The sequence below is a fragment of the Procambarus clarkii genome, chromosome 85 (genome assembly GCF_040958095.1).
Source record: "Procambarus clarkii isolate CNS0578487 chromosome 85, FALCON_Pclarkii_2.0, whole genome shotgun sequence".
In the NCBI taxonomy this organism is placed as follows: domain Eukaryota; kingdom Metazoa; phylum Arthropoda; class Malacostraca; order Decapoda; family Cambaridae; genus Procambarus; species Procambarus clarkii.
In genome coordinates, this window is record NC_091234.1 from 19,532,121 (window position 1) to 19,559,407 (window position 27,287).

A 27,287-nucleotide genomic window follows, 5' to 3' on the forward strand; every position below is an offset into this window, starting at 1 on the left:
TTAAACACATTGTGGATAATGTTACAGAAGCGAACAGACGAGTCACAAATACTCATACACCGCTTAAGTTACAGTTAAGTCAAGTTACAGAAACGAGTAGCACTTTAGGGCCAGCCAGAGGCTTAAGGGCCCACGCGGGAATATACCTGAGAAAAAAAGTTGTCAATATGTATATATTTTCCTATGTATCAGACCGAGCGCTGATGAATGGTTTGTAACCGCACAACTACCATGTTAACTAGTCTCCAGGCAAGGGGTAAACAGATGACTGGATCAGGCGAGCTGTGACAGCAGTCAACCAGTACCTCACAGACAGGTCGGGAGGAGTCACCACGCTCCAGTTGTCCTGTCTTCGTCAAAGAGAACACAATGGGTACTTTCCTATGCCGAGCTCTGGTAAGACATGCGGTAGATCATATATTTAAGCCTCAAGAATGTAAGACTTATTAATGGCGCGTATTTTAATAATAATATCACTTTGAGAATGTAAAGTTTTTCCTTCGATGTGCGTATGGTCATATGGATGCCAGGTGCTTCATTGCTTTGCGTGTTTAAATGGATGTAAGTTTCTTTAGAGTTGAAAATACATGTGCGTTTCCATGGCTTGTTAGCTATAGTAGTAGAATTGTTATACATTAACGTGAATAACTTGTGGTTTGGATTGCATGACTGGACTCAATTTGTGTGCTAAGCTGTTTGTACTAATGAGTTTGTGTTTGCTTTCGATGAGAATAAGTTGATGGCCCTTCTGTAAAGGCGTAGTGATATTTTAGTTTATAATCTTACCTTAGGGGTCTGAGACTTTCCACCGATGGCGTCCAAGCCATCGGCTTCAAAATTTAATGTGACCCCTGTTACCTAGCAGTAAAATAGGTACCTGGGTGTTAATCAGCTGTCACGGGCTGCTTCCTGGGGGTGGAGGCCTGGTCGAGGACCGGGCCGCGGGGACACTAAAGCCCCGAAATCATCTCAAGATAGGTAGAAATTTGGCTCCTCGGTCTGACTGGGAAAAACTGAATAGTTTTTTTTCCTGCAAAGCTTTATCACCGTAAAATATTGCCCTTAAACAGCCTCTGATAAGCCTAGCATGCACTCTCCCCTGGAATTCACATGAAAATTGGAATTAATTGTAATACCCCAACTGGCCCCGTATATTGACTAATCGTGGTTCAAAAGGTTGTCTCTTAGTATTCTACTTGGTGGGACTGATGCTTCACCCTGCTTTTCAGAGAGCCACTTATGAGTCGAACAGCCAATTAAAAAGCAGTTTTAGTGTTTAAATTGGGGGGGGGGGGGCAGTGTAGAAGACTTGTACGGTTTGATTATACAAAGACGTGCTTAATAGAACTCGTCCTAATAGAACGTCGCATTTTGACGTATATTCACGTTAAAAAAAATTATTGAAAATGGTAGAGGCTAGAGAAATTGACATTCCCGTTTTCTATTTTTTTTTGGGGGGGGGTGCGGGGAGGGGGTGCCTCTGGTCGGTTAGGATACGGGAATTTCGGTAAAATTTCTTAACGTTGGGGAATCTTAGGACGGACTCCATTAAAGCAGGGGGTTTATAACATTAAAATACGGCTCCCTAATGTATTGCTTAATATTTTCCTCTAACCCCTTTTGCCAGATTAGACATTACCACTGTCATTCCTAAATTTTTTTTTTTTTTTTGAGATATATACAAGAGTTGTTACATTCTTGTAGAGCCACTAGTACGCGTAGCGTTTCGGGCAAGTCCTTAATCCTATGGTCCCTGGAATACGATCCCCTGCCGCGAAGAATCGTTTTTTCATCCAAGTACACATTTTACTGTTGCGTTAAACAGAGGCTACAGTTAAGGAATTGCGCCCAGTAAATTCTCCCCGGCCAGGATACGAACTCCTGTGTATAGTTAAATGTGTATAGATAGCTTGGTTTGACACTTCGTATAGATGGGAACAGAATGCATGGAACAAATTACTTGAGGTTTATATCCTATAAAGGAAATCTGCACATTTACAAACTATAGCAATGGAATCAGCTATAATATACCTACTAATTTCTCATTTTTTTTTCTTGCAATGTGTTTTTATTAATTTTGCTAGAATTTACCTACTTAAAATTGTTAGATTAAGGACCTGTCCGAAACGCTGCGCGTACTAGTGGCTTTACAATATTGTAAATATTGTAAATATGTATTCTCACAAACCCAATGTACCTTGTTTATAAATAAATACCTAATGATTTTTGTGGTTTGTGCAAAGGTACCGTTGACCTTGGACAAACTGCATAAGGTACATATGTCCGTATACACATGGACAGTTACCGTGAACAGGCGGTTCTAAGGAATTTTTTTTCAGATAGTACCATACCCCGCCTTTCCCAGGGACAATTACGGGGGGGGGGGAGGAGGAGGTTAGTAGTAAAGGAAATCTTGCTATTTACAAATTTAAGTAGATTAGTCTAGAGCTTATTGCAGGAATTTTAATTTGTTGCAAATGGTGAAAAAAAAATACCTGTAGCACTGCCATAAGCAAAATATGGAAAAAAAAAATTAAATGGGTGTAGCACAAAGCGCAAAAGTAGAACGCCTTATTACACTGTAATATTCAATATTGCTAATTGTTATTAAGACCACTTTTTAAATTGTATTGCAATGCATAGCAATTGCAGTAAAGATAACGTTTTGTTACTAGGTATCGGTTAATAAATTTTGTATGCACCTTAATTACATTTAAAACTAAAGTTAGTCATCGCGGTTATCTTGAGATGATTTCGGGGCTTTAGTGTCCCCGCGGCCCGGTCCTCGACCAGGCCTCCACCCCCAGGAAACAGCCCGTGACAACTGACTAACTCCCAGGTACCTATTTACTGCTAGGTAACAGGGGCATTCAGGGTGAAAGAAACTTTGCCCATTTGTTTCTGCCTCGTGCGGGAATCGAACCCGCGCCACAGAATTAAGAGTCCTGCGCGCTATCCACCAGGCTACGAGGCCCCTAGCCTGATTAATACCTTTTAAGGTAGGAAATGATTAGATTCCCCCCCCCCCTAACAATTTGAGAAGTTCTGTGCCGTAGTGTTCTTGTAATTACTTACTTTCTTCTACAGTTTTTCTTGCAGATTTGGCAGTATGTGGCCGTGCAAGGGATGTTCTTAGACCAGGTGAGATGTTGGTCTGTTTTACTAGAATGTTAAATCATTTTAAACTAGTTTTCCACCTGTCACCCAGGTCTTGTACTTCCAAATGTACCGCAATTGGTTAAAGCAATGGCTAATGCATGTATATACAGGCTGTATACCGTCTATTCAAAAAATAAAAAGCTTCAATAAAGTAATTAAGTTTTCCAGACAAAGCTGCACCATACTAGACTAGCACAATCCACTTTTGGTTAAGAAAATTTATATTTTCATGCAAATTACAACGGAATTTTTAATTTATTATTGTGTAAGTTTCATAGATTTCTTTTAGATCGTGGCGTAAACTTCTCGCAATACAATTTATTTAATACTTTAATTCAAAAGTAGGAGACGTGGATTTTTCTCTATTTGCAAGCAGCTCTTGGGGCATGCTCGTCCATCTAGCTGGAGACCAAAGATGTATTTATAAATTTTAACGTAGAACATCGTGCACTCAAAATCTGTGTTCTCCAAATGTAAGCCATAATATAATTTATCGTATAGTTTTGCTTAGATTAGGCTAGTTAGTTGAACTTTGTTGGCAATTATTTGTTTTCTGTAGATAGGTAGTTTTAAGATTTGCTACTTGGAACAAAAAGTTCAAAGTAGCACGGGCTATGGTGAGCCCGTAGGGGTAGTCTAGGTAGATCAGTACCAGCGTAAACTGTTCTTACCGACAGACTACTGGGACATTATACAGTACAACACAGTGCACAGTTACAAACCCATTAAGGTTTCAACTAAGATTCAACAGAGCAGAAGTTGTTAAACACATATGGCAAAATCTTACTGAAGCGACCATAAGTCACAAATACTCATACTCCGCCAAAGTCAAACAGAAACAAGCAACACTTAATGGGCCATGCACATGCGTGTGTAGATTTAACACTTGTAAATACGTGCGAAACTATACTTGACAGGAGAAACAAATGCGCAATTTAAAATAATTTATTCATTATTGGGTAATGTGTAAAATATTGCCAGTTTTTTCTTTTTACGAACGTCCACCACTAGGCTTCTGTACATAGAGTAATGGGACATAGTCTCCGTCGATCGCGGAGTTATACAGCGCGTTTTCTAGCTTCATAATCTAGAAAGTTTAATGACTACTTGTGATAGTCTCTAAACCTTCCACACTCTTCATATTGACTATTTGCTATCAAATTCAAGCTCTTGAATTCTGACGGTAGCCTCAAGTGCAAGGCTTAGTTTTCTTTGCGGCTGGGGACAGATGGCGTAGTAGGAATGAGAGAACAGTTACTTCATTATTTGTACAATGAGTCTGTAAGCTACAGTTGCGATAGTTTGTTGATGGCTCGCCACTTGTGCTTGTACTCACTCACTCCGGACAGTTAGTATGTTATTGCATGTCTTGACACTTAAATTTGTTTCAGTTTCTACGGATAGACATCTTCAAGATCTTCGGAGCGAGAAGCGTCCCTAACCACTGCTTCGCTAGCCTGAATGTTTGCAAGTTAGACTGTGACGAATGCAGCGTCTGCTATAACAATTACATTGACTGCTCCTTTCGTGGAGGATTGGCGCCACCACCACCTCAAAAGACATCCCCTGCAGAAAAACTTGTTCAGCCATTAAAAACCCCTCCTATAACCGTTGGCACTCCTCCCTTAACCCAAGCATCTAGTATTGTGCAGTCTGGAAAGTCTAACACTACAAACAGTACTTTTAAATTATCTGGATCGGCAAGTCAACAAGTCTTCTCTATACCACATGCTAGTCTCGGTTCTGCTGGAATAGCAGGTACTCCAACTGGAAAAGAGGCCCATGCTCTACCAGGAAGTTCTGTTGCTTCGTTACATGTGACGGTACCCAATGTACTGCCTAGCTCGGTGGCGGGCTTCGAAAAACCTTTGCACGTCCTGCCTAGCTCGGTGGCGGGCTTCGGAAAACCTCTGCACGTCCTGCCTAGCTCGGTGGCGGGCTTCGAAAAACCTCTGCACGGGCTGCCTGGCTCGGTGGCGGGCTTCGAAAAACCTCTGCACGGGCTGCCTGGCTCGGTGGCGGGCTTCGAAAAACCTCTGCACGTGCTGCCTGGCTCGGTGGCGGGCTTCGAAAAACCTCTGCACGTGCTGCCTAGCTCGGTGGCGGGCTTCGAAAAACCTCTGCACGTGCTGCCTGGCTCGGTGGCGGGCTTCGAAAAACCTCTGCACGTGCTGCCTAGCTCGGTGGCGGGCTTCGAAAAACCTCTGCACGGGCTGCCTAGCTCGGTGGCGGGCTTCGAAAAACCTCTGCACGTGCTGCCTGGCTCGGTGGCGGGCTTCGAAAAACCTCTGCACGGGCTGCCTGGCTCGGTAGCGGGCTTCGAAAAACCTCTGCACGTGCTGCCTGGCTCAGTAGCGGGCTTCGAAAAACCTCCGCACGTATCACCCATGATTGGCAGTTTGAAAACGCACCTTCCTGGTCCTGCAGTTTTTGGAAGCATTTCCTCTGGTCCAGGTAGCCTGATCAATTGGGAAAATTTCTTCACCCGAAGTGGTCGGGACGCTGAAAGTACCCCGGTGAACTCCGTGGAATCTACCTCTTTGCTTGCGAGCACCACCACCGGCTCCGTGGACCCTACCTCTGTGCTTGGGAGCACCACCACCGGCTCCGTGGACCCTACCTCTGTGCTTGCGAGCACCACCACCGGCTCCGTGAACCCTACCTCTGTGATTGCGAGCAGCAGCACAGGTTCGGTGCACTCTACCTCTGAGCTTGCAAGCAACACCACCGGCTCCGTGCACTCTACCTCTGTGCTTGCGAACAGTACCACCGGCTCCGTGCAGTCTACCTCTGTGCTTGCAAACAGCACCACCGGCTCAGTGTACTCTACCTCTGTGCTTGCAAGCAACATCACCGGCACAGTGGGAAATACGACTGGAGGCACAGAGACTAACGGTACAGCAGCACAGCCGGGTGACGGTTCAAGAGCTTCAAGTCAAGTAGGATCCTACCTGGTTTTATAGTTAAATGTGGATTTAAGTTTTTGTAAAGTTTAATCTAAAAATCATACTTGTATTTAAAATGAAACTGCCATGTAACTGGAAATGTCTGTTCAATTTCTCCTTACTGGAAGATGAGATTATTAATTCTATAGGAATGTTTTGGCCTAGAGTATTGGCAGTTGCTTGAGCCTGGATACTAGGAACTGTTTGAAACTTACATCTTTGTATTTTTAATAAAGCAATTTTTGCCCTTGGAAAAAGTTCTTGGCCAACTGCCCAGTGTAAACTGTGATAAACCAAATAACTGTTGAAATGAGGCTATCAGGGAGGTGTTTGTGGAGATTTGAATAGCTATAATGGGAATGGTGATTGGCTAGGCTACCAGGGAGGTGTTCGCGGAGACTTGAATAGCTGTAATGGGGATGGTGATTGGCTAGGCTACCAGGGAGGTGTTCGCGGAGACTTGAATAGCTGTAATGGGGATGGTGATTGACTAAGGGTACTCTTGCGAACACTTAAGTAATGCATCTTGTGATGCAATTACTAGTCCCATGCAACTTGCTAAATAAACTTGCTTTTGGAGAGAGAAGTATGCAACAAATGTCTTTCAAATGTGTTTAAATTAAATATTTTAAATAACCCGAAGTGTTGCTCTCTGCCAAAAACCTAAAGTTTTAGACTTCTGTACACATGCTTGGTCCAACCATTATTGTAATTATGAACTATAACTACTTGTTTTAATAAATTTTTGTGACTATAATTATCAAAAGGCGCCAAGCTTCGGAGACTATGCAGCAAGTGTGATTGTAAATTAACAGTCGAGACAACTTTAGCACAATATAAACTATTAATCTTAATTAATATATATTAATTAATATATAACTTGTATATATCAAGATAGTTAATATATTAACCCCCCCCCCCCCCCAACCGTTAGTGTTTAGAGAGTTTGTGGTGAATTTAACTGTCTGTAAATGGCAACTACGATATGATACATTTCTTTATCGGTCAAAAGTGGCTTATATAAACTGCAGCTAAACTCTGGTTTCTCTGCCAGGAGAGACAACGGCACTCATCATGCCCCTTACAAAATTAATTTGCCTCCCTTCCCCCACACATCTTCACTTTCCACCCTATTGTCTTATCCTGCAGAAGTATTTACTGTTACCAAATTATTATTTGTTTATCTCCACTTCTTTCTGGCTATTCCTATAGACTTGATTCCGTTGTTGAATATTCATTCCATTGTATTTGGTGTTGACGCCGGGAGAGTTGAGAAGGCGCACTCCTATAAAACACTGCTGGTACCTGACGTGGCTGAGTGAGGGTGGGGGCTTGTCACATCCTATCTTCGTTGACAGCCCGATCTCTACGGACTGACATTCTTAAGGTGACGATTGCGCGGTGTATATTCAACCCCTGGGAGGCTGAGTTGTCTCGTTCCCTATCTCCTAATTGAGGCGTCATGGTCGGGGGGGGGGGGGGGGGGGGGGCGTAATCGTTGGATTAAATTTTATCCTTGTTCATTCTACGCAAACATCTGACCCTCTCGTCACTTTAGTGGAACCGTGATTGAAGGACGGGCTCTAGTCCCGCTACGTTGGGCCCAAACCGAGCTGCTGCTGTCAGTCGCTCAGCTCTGCTTCCCTCCCACCTCGGTGGCAGGGCCGAGCCCCCAAGGGTGACAGTCACCCGGAATGGCTCCATCTCGCGTTATGACAACTGCACCATTGTTACTGGGAATGCTCTGCGCCGTCAACCCCGCGCACTAACCAGGCATGATTCCTTCCCCAATCTACTACATTCCAGGATAGTAAGCCTCTACGTATTGAGTTCCTGCCAGCTTGACTTCCGTTCCCAAAAGATTACCAATGATGCCATTATTAGTCTGCTTGATATAATTTACAAAACCCTTGACACAAATTAGTTTCTCAATTGGCCTCTTCATTGACCTAAGAAAGGCCTTTGATACTCTTCATTGACCTAAGAAAAGCCTTTGATACTGCAAACCATAGCTATCTCTTCCTTAAATTTTTTTTTTTTTTTTTTTTGAGATATATACACAAGAGTTGTTACATTCTTGTAGAGCCACTAGTACGCGTAGCGTTTCGGGCAGGTCCTTAATCCTATGGTCCCTGGAATACGATCCCCTGCCGCGAAGAATCGTTTTTTCATCCAAGTACACATTTTACTGTTGCGTTAAACAGAGGCTACAGTTAAGGAATTGCGCCCAGTAAATCCTCCCCGGCCAGGATACGAACCCATGACATAGCGCTCGCGGAACGCCAGGCGAGTGTCTTACCACTACACCACGGAGACTGAGATTTCACCACAATGGTATCAGAGGCCTTGTTATGAGCTGTATTCGTTTGTATCTCGGTGACACCAACATGTAGCCATCAATAACATAACCTCTCCCCCTCAACCATTAACTGTAGGAGTGCCACAAGGGCAGCATCTTGGGACCTCTTTCTTTTTCTTGTATATATCAATGATTTGCCAAATGTTTCTAACATTCTTAACCCTATACTGTGTGCTGAAGATAATATTTTCATCTATTCTGACTCCAACTCTCGCATACTAAATTTTGTAAATAATTAATTAAAGTCTACTAATGAATGTCAACCAACAAACTCGCACTAAATATAGAAAAGACCTACTACATTTTATTTGGTAGTAAATCAAGTCAAATTCAACTTCAGATAGACAATATTAACATTAGCAATAAAAAGGAGGAAAAGTTCCTTGGCCTATACATAGACATGAACTTCAGCACCCACATGTAACAGCCATAAAAGTCTGAAAAACGGTTGGTATACCCAAAAATCAGATAGGTTCCTCACACCGCCCACGGGATGGGTATGGGGTGCATAATAAAGAAATTGAATCTGCTCTTTCATTATACTACACGCTAATACATCCTTATTTTACATACGGTATCTGTGCATGGTGTTCATTCACTACAAATTACCTCAAGCCCATCAGTTTAGTTCATTTATTATGCACCCCATACCCATCTTGTGAGCGATAGTGGAAAGGGTTAGACTTATAATGGGCTCAGGGACTGAACCCCACAATTCATTTAGCTAAGCTAGTTACAATCTTGATGAGCTATAGTTACAAAATTCAATACAAGTCGTCACTGTATATGATTTGAGAGAGAGAATGCTCTGTGGACAGAGCATCACTATGGCTTAAGGTGTTGAGTTTTGCCTCAAGACGAAGCTTAGGCTGTTCTCTAATTTGCTTTTTGGGTTGACAGGGAGGGATTAAAATTAGAAAGGGTATAATCTCCCACGGTGAAGTGCCGTTCTTGTCTCTATAATAATAATAATAATAATAATAATAATTTTTATTTAGGCAAAGGTACATACACAAAGAGATTTTACTCTTTGCTCTCTTGGTACAAATTATAAATCTGAAACATTTTGAGTTCATTTCCAATTTTAGCTATCCATTTGGAACAATGCTGACCTTCAATAAAGAAATTCTGGAGGGCTTCTGTGCAAAGGTTAGGATGAGTTAGCCTAAGCATTTTTATACCAATTTGACAGTTAATTTCAGTAACACGATCAACAACGCTCGGAATATTAATTAAGTTCCTTTCTCACGATAAGTATCTTTGTGGTACGAGGGCACCCAAAGATTATCCTCAAGGCTTCGTTCTGTAAATTTGTAAGCCCTCCAAGCTCTCTTTCAGGCATCAAAGCAAGCAGAGGTGCAGCATAATCCACAATGCAATGTATTACACACGTCTCATGTGTAATATCTCCTCCTTTGGGGTTTTCCTTTCATGTTTACAGTGAGTTGTTACTGCTGGTAACCTAAATTTTACACTTTCTAGGTTATTATGGGACAGAAGTTTTTCTGCTTTTCATGTAGTTTATTATTTAACGATTTACAGCCATTGAGATTAAATAGGGAATTGGAGTTAAGAGGACATGCTGGAGGGAGTAGTGATACGTCCACTCTCGATGGAGGTCAAGGGGCGACTGAGGAGTGAGGAGCGGAGGGGTTCAAGTATGTTTATTGAGACAGGAAAGAAATACATCTCAAAGGGATAGAGTAGCTTAGGCTATTTCTATCCCCCCCTCGGAGGCCTCCCAGCGTCGCGGCGCGGAGGAAGGTCCCAGGACATGTCAAGACATGTCTCCAGCTTGGACTCGTCCAGGATGGGGGAATACCCACCACAGTTAGACGGTGCTTAGAGAGAACTGGACAGGCACCTCCAAAGGATACCTGATCAACCAGGCTGTGACTCATACGTCAGGCTGCGAGCAGCCGCGTCCAACAGCCTGGTTGATCAGTCCGGCAACCAGGAGGCCTGGTCGACGACCGGACCGCGGGGACGCTAAGCCCCGGAAGCACCTCAAGGTAACCTCAAGGTAAGGTGCGGTGCGGCATCGGAGGGCGAGATGTAATGCTAGGAAATAGGTTCATTACTTACGTTTTGTTAGGAAAATATGTTTAGTGGCAGGGTAATGGAATTGCAACTTTGTCTGGGAAGAAGATAATGGAGGAACTTCGAGGTTGGAGAAGTTAATGGAGGAACTTCGAGGTTGGAGAAGAAGTTAATGGAGGAACTTCGAGGTTGGAGAAGTTAATGGAGGAACTTCGAGACCGGAGAAGTTAATGGAGGAACTTCGAGGTTGGAGAAGAAGTTAATGGAGGAACTTCGAGGTTGGAGAAGTTAATGGAGGAACTTCGAGGTTGGAGAAGAAGTTAATGGAGGAACTTCGAGGTTGGAGAAGAAGTTAATGGAGGAACTTCGAGGTTGGAGAAGTTAATGGAGGAACTTCGAGGTTGGAGAAGTTAATGGAGGAACTTCGAGGTTGGAGAAGTTAATGGAGGAACTTCGAGGTTGGAGAAGTTAATGGAGGAACTTCGAGGTTGGAGAAGTTAATGGAGGAACTTCGAGGTTGGAGAAGAAGTTAATGAAGGAACTTCGAGACCGGAGAAGATAATGGAGGAATTTCGAGGCTGGAGAAGAAGTTAATGAAGGAACTTCGAGACCGGAGAAGATAATGGAGGAACTTCGAGGCTGGAGAAGAAGTTAATGGAGGAACTTCGAGCAGTGTAGGGGAGCTACACGTTTCTTCGTGGAACCAGTGGAGAAACGTCACTGATGTTGGAGCAGGACTTCGCTGTGCAGATAATCTCAAGATAATCTCAAGCAGCAGATTTGGGAGAATTGCAGAAGTGTCTTTCCTGATTTTGGAGAACCCAGAAATATGCATTGGTAATGAGCCTCTAGGAGCAGAACAGAGAATCATTTTGGAAACATTATTGTATCAGGGAAGCGCTTGAGTGCTTATTGGCATGTAAGACGCCGTATAAGGTGAGAGATTGATTTCTTCTTTTGTTGGGGGATGCTTATGTAGATGCTCCAGGTATTTCCTGGAGACCTTAACCACTCGACCATCAGTGACCATACAAAAGATGATGGTAGCCGAGGCTATTTGCCCATCATCCCAACGGCACTTTGATGGTAATCTTGGGCATAGTTATTTTTATAGAATCACCTCACTTTGTGGGGCCACGTGAGCAACACAAATGCGAATAAGCCTGAATGGTCCCCAGGCATATATGCAACTGAAAACTCCACACCCCAGAAGTGAACCCATACTGCCAGGAGCACTATGCAACTAGTGTACAGGAGACCTTACACAACAGGAGATTTCAGATTATATGAGATTTCAACAAATCACAATGTAGGACAGAAAACAGGAGATGCTTTTTCACCCATAGGGGTTGTAAACCCGTGGAACCGCCTACCCGCCGAAGCCGGAAAACGCCAAAATTTTGCTGGGTTTTAAAATACAGCTGGAAAAGATCATCAGAGCAAATGGGGGGGGGATCTTTGACAAGCTGCCGGCTTCTTGTCCTCATCAAGACCATTAGTATTAGTGGCCCCTCAGGTAAATACTCTCCAGGAGGGTACAAATAGCCTAAGCTACTCTATCCCTTTGAGATGTTTTTCTTTCTTGTCTCAATAAACATACTTGAACTTGAACTTGAATACTCTCCAACACTATCTGTGATTGCCCTGTTATCAATGATTTCAGGCCAAATGGTACGAAGACCAGTCTCCGTGGTGTAGTGGTAAGACACTCGCCTGGCGTTCCGCGAGCGCTTTGTCATGGGTTCGTATCCTGGCCAGGATACGGGAGGATTTACTGGGCGCAAATCCTTAACTGTAGCCTCTGTTTAACGCAACAGTAAAATGTGTACTTAGTTGTAACAACGATTCTTCGCGGCGGGGATCGTATTCCAGGGACCTACTCGAAACGCTACGCGTACTAGTGGCTCTACAAGAATGTAACAACTCTTGTACATATTCTCAAAAAAAAAAATCCTTTGAGCTCTGGAACTACTTCATACACTCACGAGTATTGGAAGATATTCTTGTGTTGTACCAGAGTGCTGGTACAGCCTCGCATCAGCCTGGCTGATGCAGCCTCGCATTTCATGTTCTCTCCTGATTCTATGTATGACAAACCATCCAGTGAGATGAGGATATTAGATGAACTTAAAGCTAGTTTTTGATCTACATTATAATCTTAAATATATAAATCGGGTAGCATTCCATTGCTATGTAATCTTGAGGTTATCTTGAAATGATTTCGAGGCTTAGCGTCCTCGCGGCCCGGTCCTCGACCAGGCCTCATTCATTTTTTTTACACACCGCCAGGAAGCAGCCCGTAGCAGCTGTCTAACTCCCAGGTACCTATTTACTGCTAGGTAAACACGGGCATCAGAGTGAAAAAACTGGCCATTTGTTTCCGCCTCCACCGGGGATCGAACCCGGAACCTCAGGATTACGAATCCCGAGCGCTGTCCGCTTAGCTGTCAGGCGCCTATTCAAGGGGTTTTGGATACCTAAACTTCTTAATAATAATAATAAGACAAGGCGAGACACATGTATCTGATTTTTTAATAAATGCCAACTGGTTTTTTTTTTTTGCTACACTGTATTTAGTTAGCAACAAAATTCAACTTGTTATGAATGAGAAGGTAAGTAAGTTGTTACTAATTTGGATATTGTTAGTTCTTAGGTTAATTTGATCTGTGAATTTATTACCAAACAAAATATAGAAGGATCAGTGTTAAGTTTTTTTTTTTGTTCAGTATTCACTGTCATTGGAGAAAATGAAGATTATATCATTAGCAAATAGAATTGGCTTCAGATGTGCTTGACCAAATATCCCCAGTTTGCTAACTGTAGGTAGTAACTGAGTGATTGTAACCTATCCACCGCTGCCCACTGGATGGGGGGCGGTGTGCAGGACAAATATATCAATTGTGACACTAGGCTCTCCACATATGTCAGTTGCTTAATTTAGAAACTGTACTTGTGGTCGATCCTGAACCCATTGTTGATGTGACGACTTATATTGAATTTTGTAACTAGCTCATCAAGATTGTAACATGCTTAGCTAAATGAATTGTGGGGTTCAGTCCCTGAGCCCATTATGTGCCTCTGTAACCCTTTCCACTGCCGCCCACAAGAGGGGTATGGGGTGCATGATAAATTAACTACACTAAACTGTTGTGTGGAACATTTGGAAGGTCATTTATATAAATGAGACAAATGAGATGACTAAGTATACTGCACAATGGAACGCCAATGTTAATTGGTAGGCCTGGAGAACTAGCATCGCTCACAAATCGTATCTGAAAAGCTTAAAAAATTCGATGTATAGAGGTTATCTTGAGATGATTTCGGGGCTTTTAGTGTCCCCGCGGCCCGGTCCTCGACCACGCCTCCACCCCCAGGAAGCAGCCCGTGACAGCTGACTAACTCCCAGGTACCTATTTTACTGCTCGGTAACAGCCCACTAGAGAGTTGAATTTAGGCGTGAATTGTGTTTAGGAGTAAAGTACACTTGCTGGTTAATGGGAAAGGTGGTGTAGTGGTTTGTAATAACCGTCCCAAAATTAAAAACCATTAAGCGTGTAGCACGGGCTATGGTGAGCCCGTAACTTACCTGGCACAGGAGCGGGACAAGTAGCACGGGCTATGGTGAGCCCGTAGTTGACTTACCCTGCCAGCACAAGGCATGGAGTGACAGGATATACCGTGGACGGCACGGGTCCCACCGTCCCCTCCCCAGGGGCCACATGGGAGACAGACTCATGCTGGTAAAACACAGGTAAACAACTCCTGTCTACGTTTAGTTCATTGATTACTACTCTATACCCTTCATTTGTCTTATATTTTATATTTGTGTAAACAAATTTTTGAATTTAAAGGAACAGAAGACATGTGCTTTCGTTGTTAGCTTAACAAATTAATAGTTCTAAATAATAGCGCTATAACTAGCAATATTTTTCGTTATCAAAGAGAACATTGAAAATATATAATTCGTTATATCTTCAACTAAAATAAATTTGGTTGAGTCTACTCTCATGGACCGATATTAATCTAAATATATTTTAAACCAATAAACCTTCATGTAATGAAAAAGAAGCAATTAGCGCTATTATTGAGCGTAAAGACGCTGATCAAGCGCGCGAGGCTCCGGCAAGAGCGTCTCTGTATCAAAACACAAGATCCAAAAGTGATAGTTGAGAGGCAGTGATTGTGGTGGTGCTGGTGCTATTTACTCCAGATCCCGGGACACCCAGCCACCATGGATGTCACAAAGGAAAGTAAGTATGTGGGGGAAGATCGTGTGTATGGCCGGTGGCCAGAGAAGCTAAGAAACCGGAGTAATTCAGCCAAGAAGTTGAGATCTTGGGCTAATTACCCCCTATCTTGATTGCCTTCCATGTAAAAAAAATGCGACAGGATATTAACTAAATGCGCATGTGTTAGGGTTTCACAGTGGTAGAAGTATTTGTTATTTTAGGTGATTATTATTATTGAAGATTTTTATTCTGAAATTTCATGTGAATGGAAATCGACAATTAATCGTGGCTAATTATACTGCTACCGAGACGGTAATCTTACAACTCAGTGCTTTATCTACAATTGTAATGTACGCATCAGAAATCTTTACTGTTGCCTTTTTATGAACATTTATGCATTGATTTTTTGGTTTAAATTCTTAATCATTACTCCCAGATTCCTTTAGAAATCCGACTTCGCAATCTCAACTCTATTTAGCTCTTCTCTTGTAACATTATTGTCATTACCTAGCCTTAAAATCTTAAATTTGTTAGCATTAAACTGCATCTGCCAATCTTTTGACCATTTCAAAACTCTATTTAGATCGTCTTGAAGTGATAGAGAATCTTTTTCCGTATTTATTACCCTCCCGAGTTTTGTATCGATGGCAAATTTGCAAATATTGCTGCTCAAACCTGAATCTAAATCATTTATATATATAATGAATAACAGAGGTCCCAGGACAGAGCCTTGAGGCATTCCACTTACATTATTTTCCTGTATCAAAACACTATATCAAAAGCTTTGCTAAAGTCAAGATACACAACATCACAAACCTTACCACTATCAACTGCCTCAACTATGCTGGAATAAAATGATAGCAAATTTGTTAAACATGAATGATGTTTAACCACTAAACTGTGCAAAATGTCATATGAAGTTCGATTGAATTCGAACTCAATGTCACATTGAGTTCGATTTTTTAAATTTTCTGAAACTCTTTCAAATGTTTTGTGCATAATCTACTAGGCAAATGCTCCAATTTTTTGTAAATGATACCAGCATAATTTGAAAAACAAGAAAATAAAAAATAATTATGAAATTGAATATTGAAAACTTCAGATTTTGAAATCAGCTGCAAAAATATAAAATATCACCAATAGTTCATTTGGTGTTATTATGCTCTCAGAATAGCATATGATCTTCATTTTCATATATTTAGATTATAGGTTTTCAGTATAGCTTACAGTAAAAAAAAAATTGTCACGATGGCATTTGAAATATGCGCAAATTTAGACAACAAAAAGTTATAATGCCAAACGTTTCGAGTTTATGAAAAATCAATTCTATAGAGATTGTAGAACAGACAGCTGTGCACATTATATGTAAAAATGATGAGAATCTGTCAGAAACTAGATTTTTGGATACTGAAGTAAGTTCAAATTCTAGTTATAGATATAATTGAAGTTGAAGTTATTGACAATGAATAAGGCAGGTCTAATTCATGAATTTACTTATATGTTTTAACAAATATTGTTTGGCATTCGTACTCGAATATGTGAAAGTTGTAGGTCAATATGTGTTGAAATGAGTTCAAGAAAAAATAACCCCCCAAAGAACAAACTATTGGGATAATTATAATAATTATAATGATTTAGGGGATATATTTAGGGTATACTTTATATAAGTAAAAAATCTGGTCCCTAATCATCAAAACAACCTAAAGAAACAAGGAAAATAGAGTTTGAAATCTGTGAAAAAATCAGTCAAAACATTCAAAGTCCCAAGTTCTGAGAGTTGTCTGATTTATTTGTTGACGAGTTTAATTCTGTCTTCACATAGGGACGGGTATGCACTCTCCAGGATGTAAAGGTTACAACAAATTCAAATAATAAACAAAGGAGGAAAAAACTAAAAACCTAAAAAAAAAATTCCCTTGAAATTTTTTTGGGGATATTGTTGAAAGTAACTGATAATAACACTGGCCAGTATATTTATATGATATATAAAAAAAATAGAGCATAATAACATACTTTACTCATTATTATTTGTGTTATAATGTATTACTCACCAATGCTATAAAGGCACCAGCTGCATATCCACTATGTGGACACTTCTTACTACTATTCTTCTTCTTTGTGTGTCGGACAGATGCTTGCATCTCTTTATTATTGCATTATCCATCAGTTCCAGTTAATAGGAACTGTTCTTATCAACAAAACCTTTTTTTTTTTAAATATTCGTCTAAAATCAATTTCTGAAAATATTTTGATGAACGTTTCACGACGCTGAAGCCAATAAGTTGGAGATTTGTTTAACATTTTTAAGTAATTTTGACATAATTTGAATATTTTTCACTTCCCTGGCCCCTTATGCTGAACAGTTTAAGGGTTAACAATATCCCCCCCCCCCCCCTCCCCAGGAAGCAGCCCATAACAGTTGTCTAACTAACTTATTTACTGCTAGGTAACAGGGGCATCAGGGTGAACAAAACTCTGCCCATTTGTTTCTGCCATCACCGGGGATTAATCCCGGGCGATAGGATTACAAGTCCCGAGCGCTGTCCACTCGGCCACCAGGTCCCTACGTGTGTAATTACAGTACAGTACTTAAGTAATTACCTAAGTGTAGTTAGAGGATGAGAGCTACACTCATGGTGTCCCGTCTTCCCAGCACTCTTTGTCATATAACGTTTTGAAACTTCTGACGGTCTTGGCCTCTACCATCTTCTCACCTAACTTGTTCCAACCATCTACCACTCTGTTTGCGAAAGTGAATTTTCTTATATTTCTTCGCCAGCTTTGTTTAGTTAGTTTAAATCTCTGACCTCTTGTTCTTGAAGTTCCAGGTCTCGGGAATTCTTCTCTATCAATTTTATTGATTCCTGTTTCTATTTTGTATGTAGTGATCATATTGCCTCTTTTTCTTTTATCTTCTAGTTTTGGCATTTTTAATGCCTCTAACCTCTCCTCGTAGCTCTTGTCCTTCAGTTCTGAGAACCACTTAGTGGCATGTCTTTGCATTTTTTCCAGTTTGTTGATGTGCTTCTTAAGATATGGGCACCATACAACCGCTGCATATTCTAGCTTTAGTCTACCAAAAAACGCAAAAAATTTCTTTAGTATTTCTCCATCCTATACAGATCTATAATTTAGGGGGTCTTCCCTGCTGCCACTTTTGTGGATTGGAACTATGTTAGCCTTTTTCCACACATCTGCTAGGACTCCTGTACACAGGGATGCCTGAAATATCAGTTGAAGTGGAATGCTGAGCTCAGGTGCACATTCTCTTAGAACCCATAGTCAAACTCCATCTGGGCTGTGTGTGTGTGTGCACGCATAGTTGTGGTGTTTTATTAGCTAAAGTTAGGCGAGGTTCAGCCGAGCTGGATTGACAGTTTATACTAATCTAGTTTATCAAATACTGTACTAATTTATAAAATATGTTGAGTGAAGGTTAAATTATTGTTTAAGCTGCACTATCATTTCTGGAATTGCTTGGTCAAATTCTCAAAAATGCAATAAAGGTTAGACCAACTTTTTATTTTCAAAGCTAAAATGCACTCCCATACATTCTTACAGGGCTGTATATATTTAACATTTACATTGTTATGCAGAATAGTGTATACTTGTTCTGTACTAAGAAAACTCTTAAAGTTTTTGCCCTCTCTTTTTTTGTTTACAGATTTTAAAGCAGTCCTCCCAAGTATTCTTCGAGTAATTGGCAAGGCAGATTTTGTGGCCATTGATGCCGAATTCACTGGGTTGCGTCACAATGAAACCTCGAGATACTGTGAACTCGATACTCCAGAGGAGAGGTTTGAATACTGGGACTGTATGCACTGATGACCAGACCACACACTAGAATGTGAAGGGACGACGACGTTTCGGTCTGTCCTGGATCATTCTCAAGTCGATCGACTTGAGAATGGTCCACGACGGACCGAAACGTCGTTGTCCCTTCACATTCTAGTGTGTGGTCTGGTCATCATACTTTAGCCACGTTATTGTGACTCATCGCCTGTATGCACTGTTTGTCTGCATGTATGCTAGCTAATTATTTGAAGCTGGGTGCTGGGTTATCATCATTGCTTTTGTGTAACTTGGTTTGGATGCATTTACCTTTTTACCCATCACTTGTGTGTATACTGTAGTCTTAGTATTTAAAAAGTCTTTTATGAACAGATGTGCCAATGTGAAAGGAATGCAAGTATTATTCAAAGAAAATCCATTAAGTTTTGTGGATTTATGGTTTTATACAATTTGTATTGTACACTTGTATTAATCTTACTTTTTACATCTTCAAATGAGCCGTACCATTCAATATATGGTTTACATTGAAGTATGTAAATCATTCAAGAGAATGTTTTACATTTACTATCTAAATAAATATTTTATTTGAATATCAAAATATTAATACGTATAGTTGACCAGACCACACACTAGAAGGTGGAGGGACGACGACGTTTCGGTCCGTCCTGGACCATTCTCAAATCGATTGTGAGGATTGTGAGAACACAATCAACTTGAGAATGATCCAGGACAGACCGAAACGTCGTCGTCCCTTCACCTTCTAGTGTGTGGTCTGGTCAACTTACTTTAGCCATGTTATTGTGACTCATCGCCTGCATATTAATATGTTTATGTAATATTAATATATATATATATATAAAAATCCATAAGAGATTTACTGTTACAATTAAATAAAAGGTAGGGGTACCAGAATTTACATGAAATTTTAATGTGGTTGGTAGTAGCACTTATATACTTTAAAAATTGTGATAAATTTTTTTCATGCTGTAGCAAATATTATTGTATAGCACTCTACTCAATAAATGGTTTAGTTCAGTCCATCCTCCTGTTTTGGTTGTACTTATAGTAAGGAAGAGGACCATAGTATACATAATGACATACAACAAAATTAGAAAGTAGAAATTGGCACTATTGAGTTGGACAAACTGGAAATTTTTTTTTTACTTATGATGCAAAGACAAACTAACCTAACCTAACCTCCCTAGGCCTAATACACAATATCTGAAGCCTATTATAGTACATATGTGTGCTATACTAGGCCTAGGAATATTTAAGTTTGTTTTTTAGGTTCAATTTTTTCCGACTATAAAGTGAATAGTACAAAGTTCTACTATCTAAGATGACCAGACCACACACTAGAAATTGAAGAGACGACGACGTTTCGGTCCGTCCTGGACCATTCTCAAGTCGATCAAATTTCTACTATCTAATTGCTTAGAACGGCAATCTTTGTACTGTGGTGCACATAGTTACAAAAACTACTATTTAAACAGGAGAATGGGTTGTTTAGTTTTATATATTATTTACTTTATTGTACTAAAAATGTAAAGAGTAGAATGAAGACATAGTTCAGTAATTATGGACTGATATAGCCTTCCCAGCCATATGATTTGATCTCTCTATTCTTTGTACAGAATATGTCACTGTGTGACATATATAAGGGGCCTGGTGAGTGGACAGTGCTCGGGATTCGTAGCCCTTTGGTTCCGGATTCGATCCCCAGTGGAGGCAGAAACAAATGGGCAGAGTTTCTTTCACCTTAATGCACCTGTTTACCTAGCAATAAATAGGGTCTTGGGAGTTAGACAGCTGCTACGGGCTGTTTCCTGGGGATGTGTAATAAAAAGGAAACCTGGTCGAGAACCGGGCCGAGGGGATGCTAAGCCCCGAAATCATCTCAAGATAACCTCAAGCTGTGTGGGTAGAACTAAGCACAAGAGACCATGAAGGGTTGAGGGGCACCCCTGGACCCACCTCAGGTCACTCCACAACCCTTGAGGGCCCACCAACTTGTACAGAATATCCCAGGGAAAAACCAGGGTCTTGTCAGACGCATGAGAAGACCAACAGGCGTACCCTAACAGAAGCTGGGCTGAAAGTATCAACCAAATAAAAATACATTGGATCCCTGATTAGGGAACTCTGATTAAACTGCCTCCACCTCTGGCAAGAAAAATCTAATTAACCCGATAAGTTAAGAACAAAAGGGCACCAAACATTTTCCTTGTACAGTATATGTATACTCAAGTCAAAAGTGAAGGTTAAAAGTATTAAAGTATTACATATTTACTTGGTTAGGCAAGGTAGTTGCATGGAGTATATATGGGGGAGGCTTATTGCAAGTGAAATTTGCTTATGCTTTGCAGCATTCACACCAGTGCAGTCTTTACTGGACAAGAATCCATTACAAATAGTCATTATTAGAGGAACAAAATATGGAACAGTTTTAAATTGTTGTAATTACTAATTTTTTCTTTAATGCAATGTACACTACCCATTACCGCACATTATTTTCATATCCATTCATATTTTGGGATTTAGGGCGTTGTGATGCATGTTATGTTGACTAAAATTGTAACCAGCACTAGATTTTGTTCTTCTGTAGTCCTAGTACAGTACTACTGTGTTAATTGTTGATGGCTGGAATGTTTTAGTAAGAAGTAAGGATTACCATGTATGATATTGTTGATAAGATTTCCTAATATTAGGATAATAGGTGCTTTTGCAGGATATTTGTGTTTTTCCACAACAGCACAGTAATTAATTTGAACATGGTTTATATTTTAAAGTGCAGTATCTCATATATAAAAGTACATTATGTTGAATTACTGTAAGAATATAAGAATAAAAGAAAGAAAAAAAAGCACAAGGCCTGTTGGCCCCAAATAAGGAAGCTCCTATTTATATCCACCTGAAGTTCTTCATATACTGTACTGACTATGAATTTGTTTTATAAATCAACAACCCTGTTTCCAAACCAGTATTTAGATTTATTATCTATAAATTTAAGTATATATACAGTATATATTATACTGTTTCTTTTTTTCTTCAGATATGCTAAGACCAGAGATGCTGCACAGAGTTTTGGAATGATTCAATTTGGAGTAACAACATTTCGGTATATAAGAGAGATGTCAGCGTGAGTATAAGTTATTACAAAATAATTAAGTTTTGTATTCAGCATAAACATTTAACATTTAGGCTAGTATTATGGCACCAGGCATTGTGTATATTTACTGATTATGGCCAAAATATAAATACTTTATCATGTGTTGACTGTAGACTGTGCTTGTATAATTGGACATGGGACTAGAATGAGAGTTTTAAGGCTGTTCCCGCCAAACACACACCGAAACTACGACGTTGGTATAACGTTCGAACAAGATTTAACACCTCCTAACCAGTTATAACAACCAATATAGCAAGTTGTAACGTTCTAATATGTCATAAACACGTTAAGCCAAGATGTAACAACTTTATTACAAGTTGTAACAAGCGGAAAATAGAGACAGTTTCGGTTTGTGTTTCCAGGGTTAGCACAATTGTATGTTGGTAAGTGAGGGGGGACCCACTGTATACCAGGAGTCCATCTCTTAACTTATTAGTTCTCTAATTTCCCTCCATTTATCCTTCTCTGTTCTATGCATCTTCTTCACCAACTTAACAAAACATAATAATGCTTGATAGAAAATAACCAATTTTGGTTGCAGGATAACATTGCTTGCTGCAAGAGAGTCTGGAGTGAATGTCAGTTTGAGAGGGAAAGTACACTGTCCTGGAATCATTCCATAATGTTATGTTTTCAGATTTGCATTGACAATATTTTGATTGCCTTTTGGTCAGTGTCAATATTTGCGTTACTGAATTACAGTACTTTGCAATTTCTGTTGTAAAGATAGCCATATATATATTTTCAATCTTACAGCCATATGGTGACAATTTACATAAATACCTGTACAAAAATACCTGTTATGGGGGCCTCGTAGCCTGGTGGATAGCGCGCAGGACTCGTAATTCTGTGGCGCGGGTTCGATTCCCGCACGAGGCAGAAACAAATGGGCAAAGTTTCTTTCACCCTGAATGCCCCTGTTACCTAGCAGTAAATAGGTACCTGGGAGTTAGTCAGCTGTCACGGGCTGCTTCCTGGGGGTGGAGGCCTGGTCTAGGACCGGGCCGCGGGGACACTAAAGCCCCGAAATCATCTCAGGATAACCTCAAGATAACCTACACACACACACACACACACACACACACACATTATGTAGTAGATGATTAGTGAGACCTGACAATTCCTTACACCAACAGTTACACTGGGATGTAATCTCTACCTTCCTGTCCCTCCTCTTCCATCCCTCTGCTCCCATCCCACTCTTTTTGAATACTGTACCACCTTATGCATATCAGAAAGTGAGTCTGCTCACTTTCTTAGATGTTTTGAAAGCATTCTGTATGCTTAGATTACATGTACTGTATTGTGCCGGTCGGAGTCGATCAGAGTACTGTATAGGGAGCCGGTCGGCCGAGCGGACAGCACGCTGGACTTGTGGTCCTGGGTTCGATCCCAGGTGCCGGCGAGAAACAGTGGGCAGAGTTTCTTTCACCCTATGCCCCTGATACCTAGCAGTAAAATAGGTACCTGGGTGTTAGTCAGCTGTCACGGGCTGCTTCCTGGGGGGGGGGGAGGCGGCCTGGTCGAGGACCGGGCCGCGGGGACACTAAAAAAAAAAAAAAAAAAAAAAAAAAAAAAAAAAAAAAAAAAAAAAAAAAAAAGCCCCTAAATCATCTCAAGATCTAAAGATTGTATCCGCTTCTCCTGCAACATACTAATGGTGACTGATTTCAGGTATTCCCATGCGACGTTCTGCTTCTACCTTCTTGGGAAAACTGGAGAAATTCTCTACTATGACAATAGTAGTCTCAAATTCTTGGCTGACAATGGATTTAATTTCAATAAACTTTATAAAAGTAGGTATTTGAAGTGCAGTTGACTCTTTTTCTTTCTGTTAATCCTCAGAATGTGACTCATTATCAAAATTTTTACCTCTCCTGTGTGCAGAATATATTTAATAGCATAGGATGATATATTTGTACGCAAATACAAAGAAAAATAAGTCTTGTAATTTCATGAGCTAGAGGAGGAATTCAAGTGGGAATAGGGGGGGGGGGGAGGTACTATCAATTGAAATTGCACACAAATTGCCGATACATTAGTTTCATATGAGAGGAAAAAATGTTAAACTTTAATGGCTTTTGTGTTTACTGCTTCACTTATTCATGCAAACGCTACACTTTTCAAACTTTATGACTTGATTTGTGTACGTTACACATAATGGACAAAAAGAACGAGTACTGTACATAGGCCTAAAATGTAATGCAATGTGTACACCTAAATTGCTTGTAAACTTGTTCCTGGTACAGCTCGAAGGAGGTGTCTTGCATCCCACTTTTATGCCGTTATTCTGGCTGTGTGTGTCGTCCAGGCATGGATTCATATACAGTATTGGCATTAAACACGAAATCGTATTTGATGAAAACCAGAGGCCCCTAGTAGAGTACATGATAACCTCGTCACAAAGTAAGCAATTACAAATCGAATGCAAAATGTGTTTATATCTTGGTTAAATCCATTGCATCAATAAAAATGAAATACAGTGTTACAATGTTGACATTGATATAAAAACTGAGCAAAAATAACGAAAATTAGCAAATGATAACTGCAGTGGCCTAGGAGATAAAAAAATGATGACTACATTTCGAGAGTTAAATGGATTATTTTTAACTCTATTAATCACATAATTTGTAATCACATATTTGAGTTTAAAGCTATACTGGTACTGCATACAGTGTATCCATTACAGAGAATAGACAGCTGGAGAAATTGGCCTTGGATTTAGTTGTTGAGCAAGCTTAGCAAGTACAGTTATAGATGAAATAAGCTTATTTGAAGCTCTATAGTGAGTACAGTACTGTATGAAAAATACATTCTCAAAAGTGTACCAAAATTATTGAGTATTCAGAATGTTTTGCGTATATTAGCCTGTCTAAATAATTGACGAGGTACATTTCTGTAGGCATTTTGAGTCTCAGACCATATTGTGTAAGTGAAAAACTTTTAATATAAATATACAAGGATTTTACCAAGAGTAAATGTGGACAAAGAATTAAACAGCATATGGAATAGGAGAAACTGGAGAATTTCTAGAATTTTTCAGTCGGTTTAAATTGCCTGGCCTCTGTAACTGACAAGAGGAATTTGTTTAGAATTTGAGACAGCGTAAATCAGTATGAATTAATGTGTGGCTGGAGTCGTGCAGGTTAGTGGCCAACAGCCTCGGCTCATACTCAAAGGATCCAGGTTCAGTTCATGGGCAGGACAGAGAAGGTTGGGCACATTTGCTGCCACCTAATGCCTCCGTTCACTTAGCAGTAAATAAGTACCCTGGGAGTTTAGGCAACTGTTGTGGGTTGCACCCAGGAGGTTGTCAGTAGTTGGCCTAGGGGTAGGGGGAACCTCAATAAGCCTAATTACAGGCATCCTGTTCTTGGATATGAGAGATTTACTATTTCTGTGGATGATAGGTGCTGGTGTGACTAATAGTAGTAGGCAGCCACCAGTCTCGGGAGACTATGGAGTTGCACTCTGGTTGTCGGTCTGGAGTGGCCTCACCAGGGCGCAAAGCCATGGTAGGTTGATACGGCAGGAGAAGCTGTCACCCTGGTGTGACTAGGGCATTAACATAAGTTAGTGTAGTAGAATTGGACAATCTGAGATGCATTTCTGGTGTTAAGAGGATAAAGTAAGGATTGATGAATTCCTAGCAAGATGTGCAGTGGTAGAAGTCAGTAAATCATAAGATTGAGAAAAGCTTGAGGTTGTTTGGTCATGTTGAAGAAATGAATGGTAATAAAGTGGTGAAGATTTTAAAGTTTATGGTAGAAAATGAATACCATGCTAGGCAGATATGATGTAAGCCATCCTCCAAAAGTTACTGTTGTACATGTGATGACTGAGTGGCATACTGGTATATACACAAATTAAACATGGTGAGTTGTATGTAGATAAATTCACTTCTTACTTTTAAAATTGAAACAAAGTAAATCAGTGAAAAATACAGTCTTCTGTCCTAGTCTTTGTTCATGCATCCAAGGCCTTACCTAAAATATCCTAGAATGAATGTAGTCCATATAAACACATTATTTGGCATAAAATATGTTCAGTTATTCTCTGGGCAGGTTAAGTTTTTGAATTAATAGAGATTTTTGATGATTGCATTTAGACAATGTCACAATAACATGGCTGAAAATTAGACACCCAATCGACAGGTCTAACAACATAAAAATTGATGATGATTTGGTCTTTCCTGAATGATTACAAGACTTGATAATGGTCCAGGACGGATCGAAACTTCGCCAATTCTTTTATGGTCCAGGTCCAGGACGGTCCAATGGTCCAGGACGGATCGAAACTTCGCCAATTCTTTTATTTTCAGATTTGTGGGTGGGTGTCTAATGGTTACTTTTGGTTTTCATTTTTCAATATTAATAAGCATAGGCACTTGCTTATGGGCAAAAGTTCACATTTTTAATCCCAATATAGTTTGTTTCTATCACTTTATGTACGAGTACTAAGAGTTTGTGCGGTGGAATGGCGAGTGTGGAAGCAGAGATTTAGAGTGGATAATGCACAAAAAGTGTTAGGGAAATGGTTAATTGGAATCAGTCTGTTTAAATGAGCGACTAAATGTTTTACTTATTTTTAATAACTGGTGGGACAAAAAAAAAGATGTTGTTGATGTAGTTATGTGATACATTGGGGCAGTGGTGTGGACGTTTTGCTGGATTGTGATGGTGATGGTGATGCATGGTGATACATGGTGATGCAGTGTATAATGTGGAAGATATAGTGAGTAGATTAGCTCTCCTGGGGAGAGCTGGGGAGCCGGTCGGTCGAGCGGACAGCACGCTGGACTTGTGATGCTGTGGTCCTAGGTTCGATCCCAGGCGCCGGCGAGAAACAATGGGCAGAGTTTCTTTCACCCTATGCCCCTGTTACCTACCAGTAAAATAGGTACCTGGGTGTTAGTCAGTTGTCACGGGCTGCTTCCTGGGGGTGGAGGCCTGGTCGAGGACCGGGCCGCGGGGACACTAAAGCCCCGAAATCATCTCAAGATAACCTCCTGAGTGCTGTAGCTTTAAATTGTTTTTGTTTTTTTATTTTTGTTGTATTATACAATATGCCTCTTCTATTTCATCTGGGCTGATACCTCCCAACCATATGCAAGGGAGAAATGGGTTAATAATGGTTATCAAATATGTAAATGTTTCTTTGTTTACTGCGTTATAGGAATAATTTCTTTATGTTCATGTGCATATTCTATGAATAATCTTGAATAACATTAAAATTTGTATATAGTAATATAGTATAAAGTATATAATGTATGCGGAAAAAACCACATTGAAAAATAAAAGAATGCTGAACATGTTTTTGACCATCAGGTCTTTATCAGGGCTAGAGGTTATCTAGAGGTTATCTAGAGATGATTTTGGGGCTTTAGTGTCCCCGTGGCCTGGTCCTTGACCAGGCCTCCACCCCCAGGAAGCAGCCTGTGACAGCTGACTAACACCCAGGTACCTATTTTACTGCTAGGTAACAGGGGCATAGGGTGAAAGAAACTCTGCCCATTGTTTCTCGCTGGCGCCCGGGATCGAACCCGGGACCACAGGATCACAAGTCCAGCGTGCTGTCCGCTCGGCCGACCGGCT

General features: G+C 40.5%; 2 protein-coding genes across 3 annotated transcripts in view; both read left to right on the forward strand.

Moving 5' to 3' along the window:
* Positions 1–242: 242 nt before the first annotated feature.
* On the forward strand, positions 243–6,741 carry LOC123746678 (uncharacterized). 2 transcript variants are annotated; one of them, XM_045728348.2, is made up of 3 exons: positions 243–396; positions 3,088–3,141; positions 4,551–6,741. In XM_045728348.2, the coding sequence occupies exons 1-3, from the start codon at positions 370–372 to the stop codon at positions 6,120–6,122; spliced, it is 1,653 nt and encodes a 550-aa protein (XP_045584304.1). In that variant the 5' UTR covers positions 243–369; the 3' UTR covers positions 6,123–6,741. The 2 variants fall into 2 exon arrangements, with proteins under 2 accessions (XP_045584304.1, XP_045584305.1); XM_045728349.2 differs by having other exon boundaries at positions 286–396; positions 3,100–3,141.
* A 7,876-nt stretch (positions 6,742–14,617) lies between these two features.
* The window catches only part of LOC123746679 (poly(A)-specific ribonuclease PARN), a 43,500-nt gene continuing 30,830 nt past the window's right edge, over positions 14,618–27,287 (forward strand). The window contains exons 1-4 of the mRNA XM_045728350.2: positions 14,618–14,753; positions 18,397–18,529; positions 21,577–21,663; positions 23,368–23,489. Coding sequence (XP_045584306.1) covers positions 14,735–14,753; positions 18,397–18,529; positions 21,577–21,663; positions 23,368–23,489 — 361 coding nt within the window. The 5' untranslated portion in view covers positions 14,618–14,734. The remainder of the gene's footprint in view (positions 14,754–18,396; positions 18,530–21,576; positions 21,664–23,367; positions 23,490–27,287) is intronic.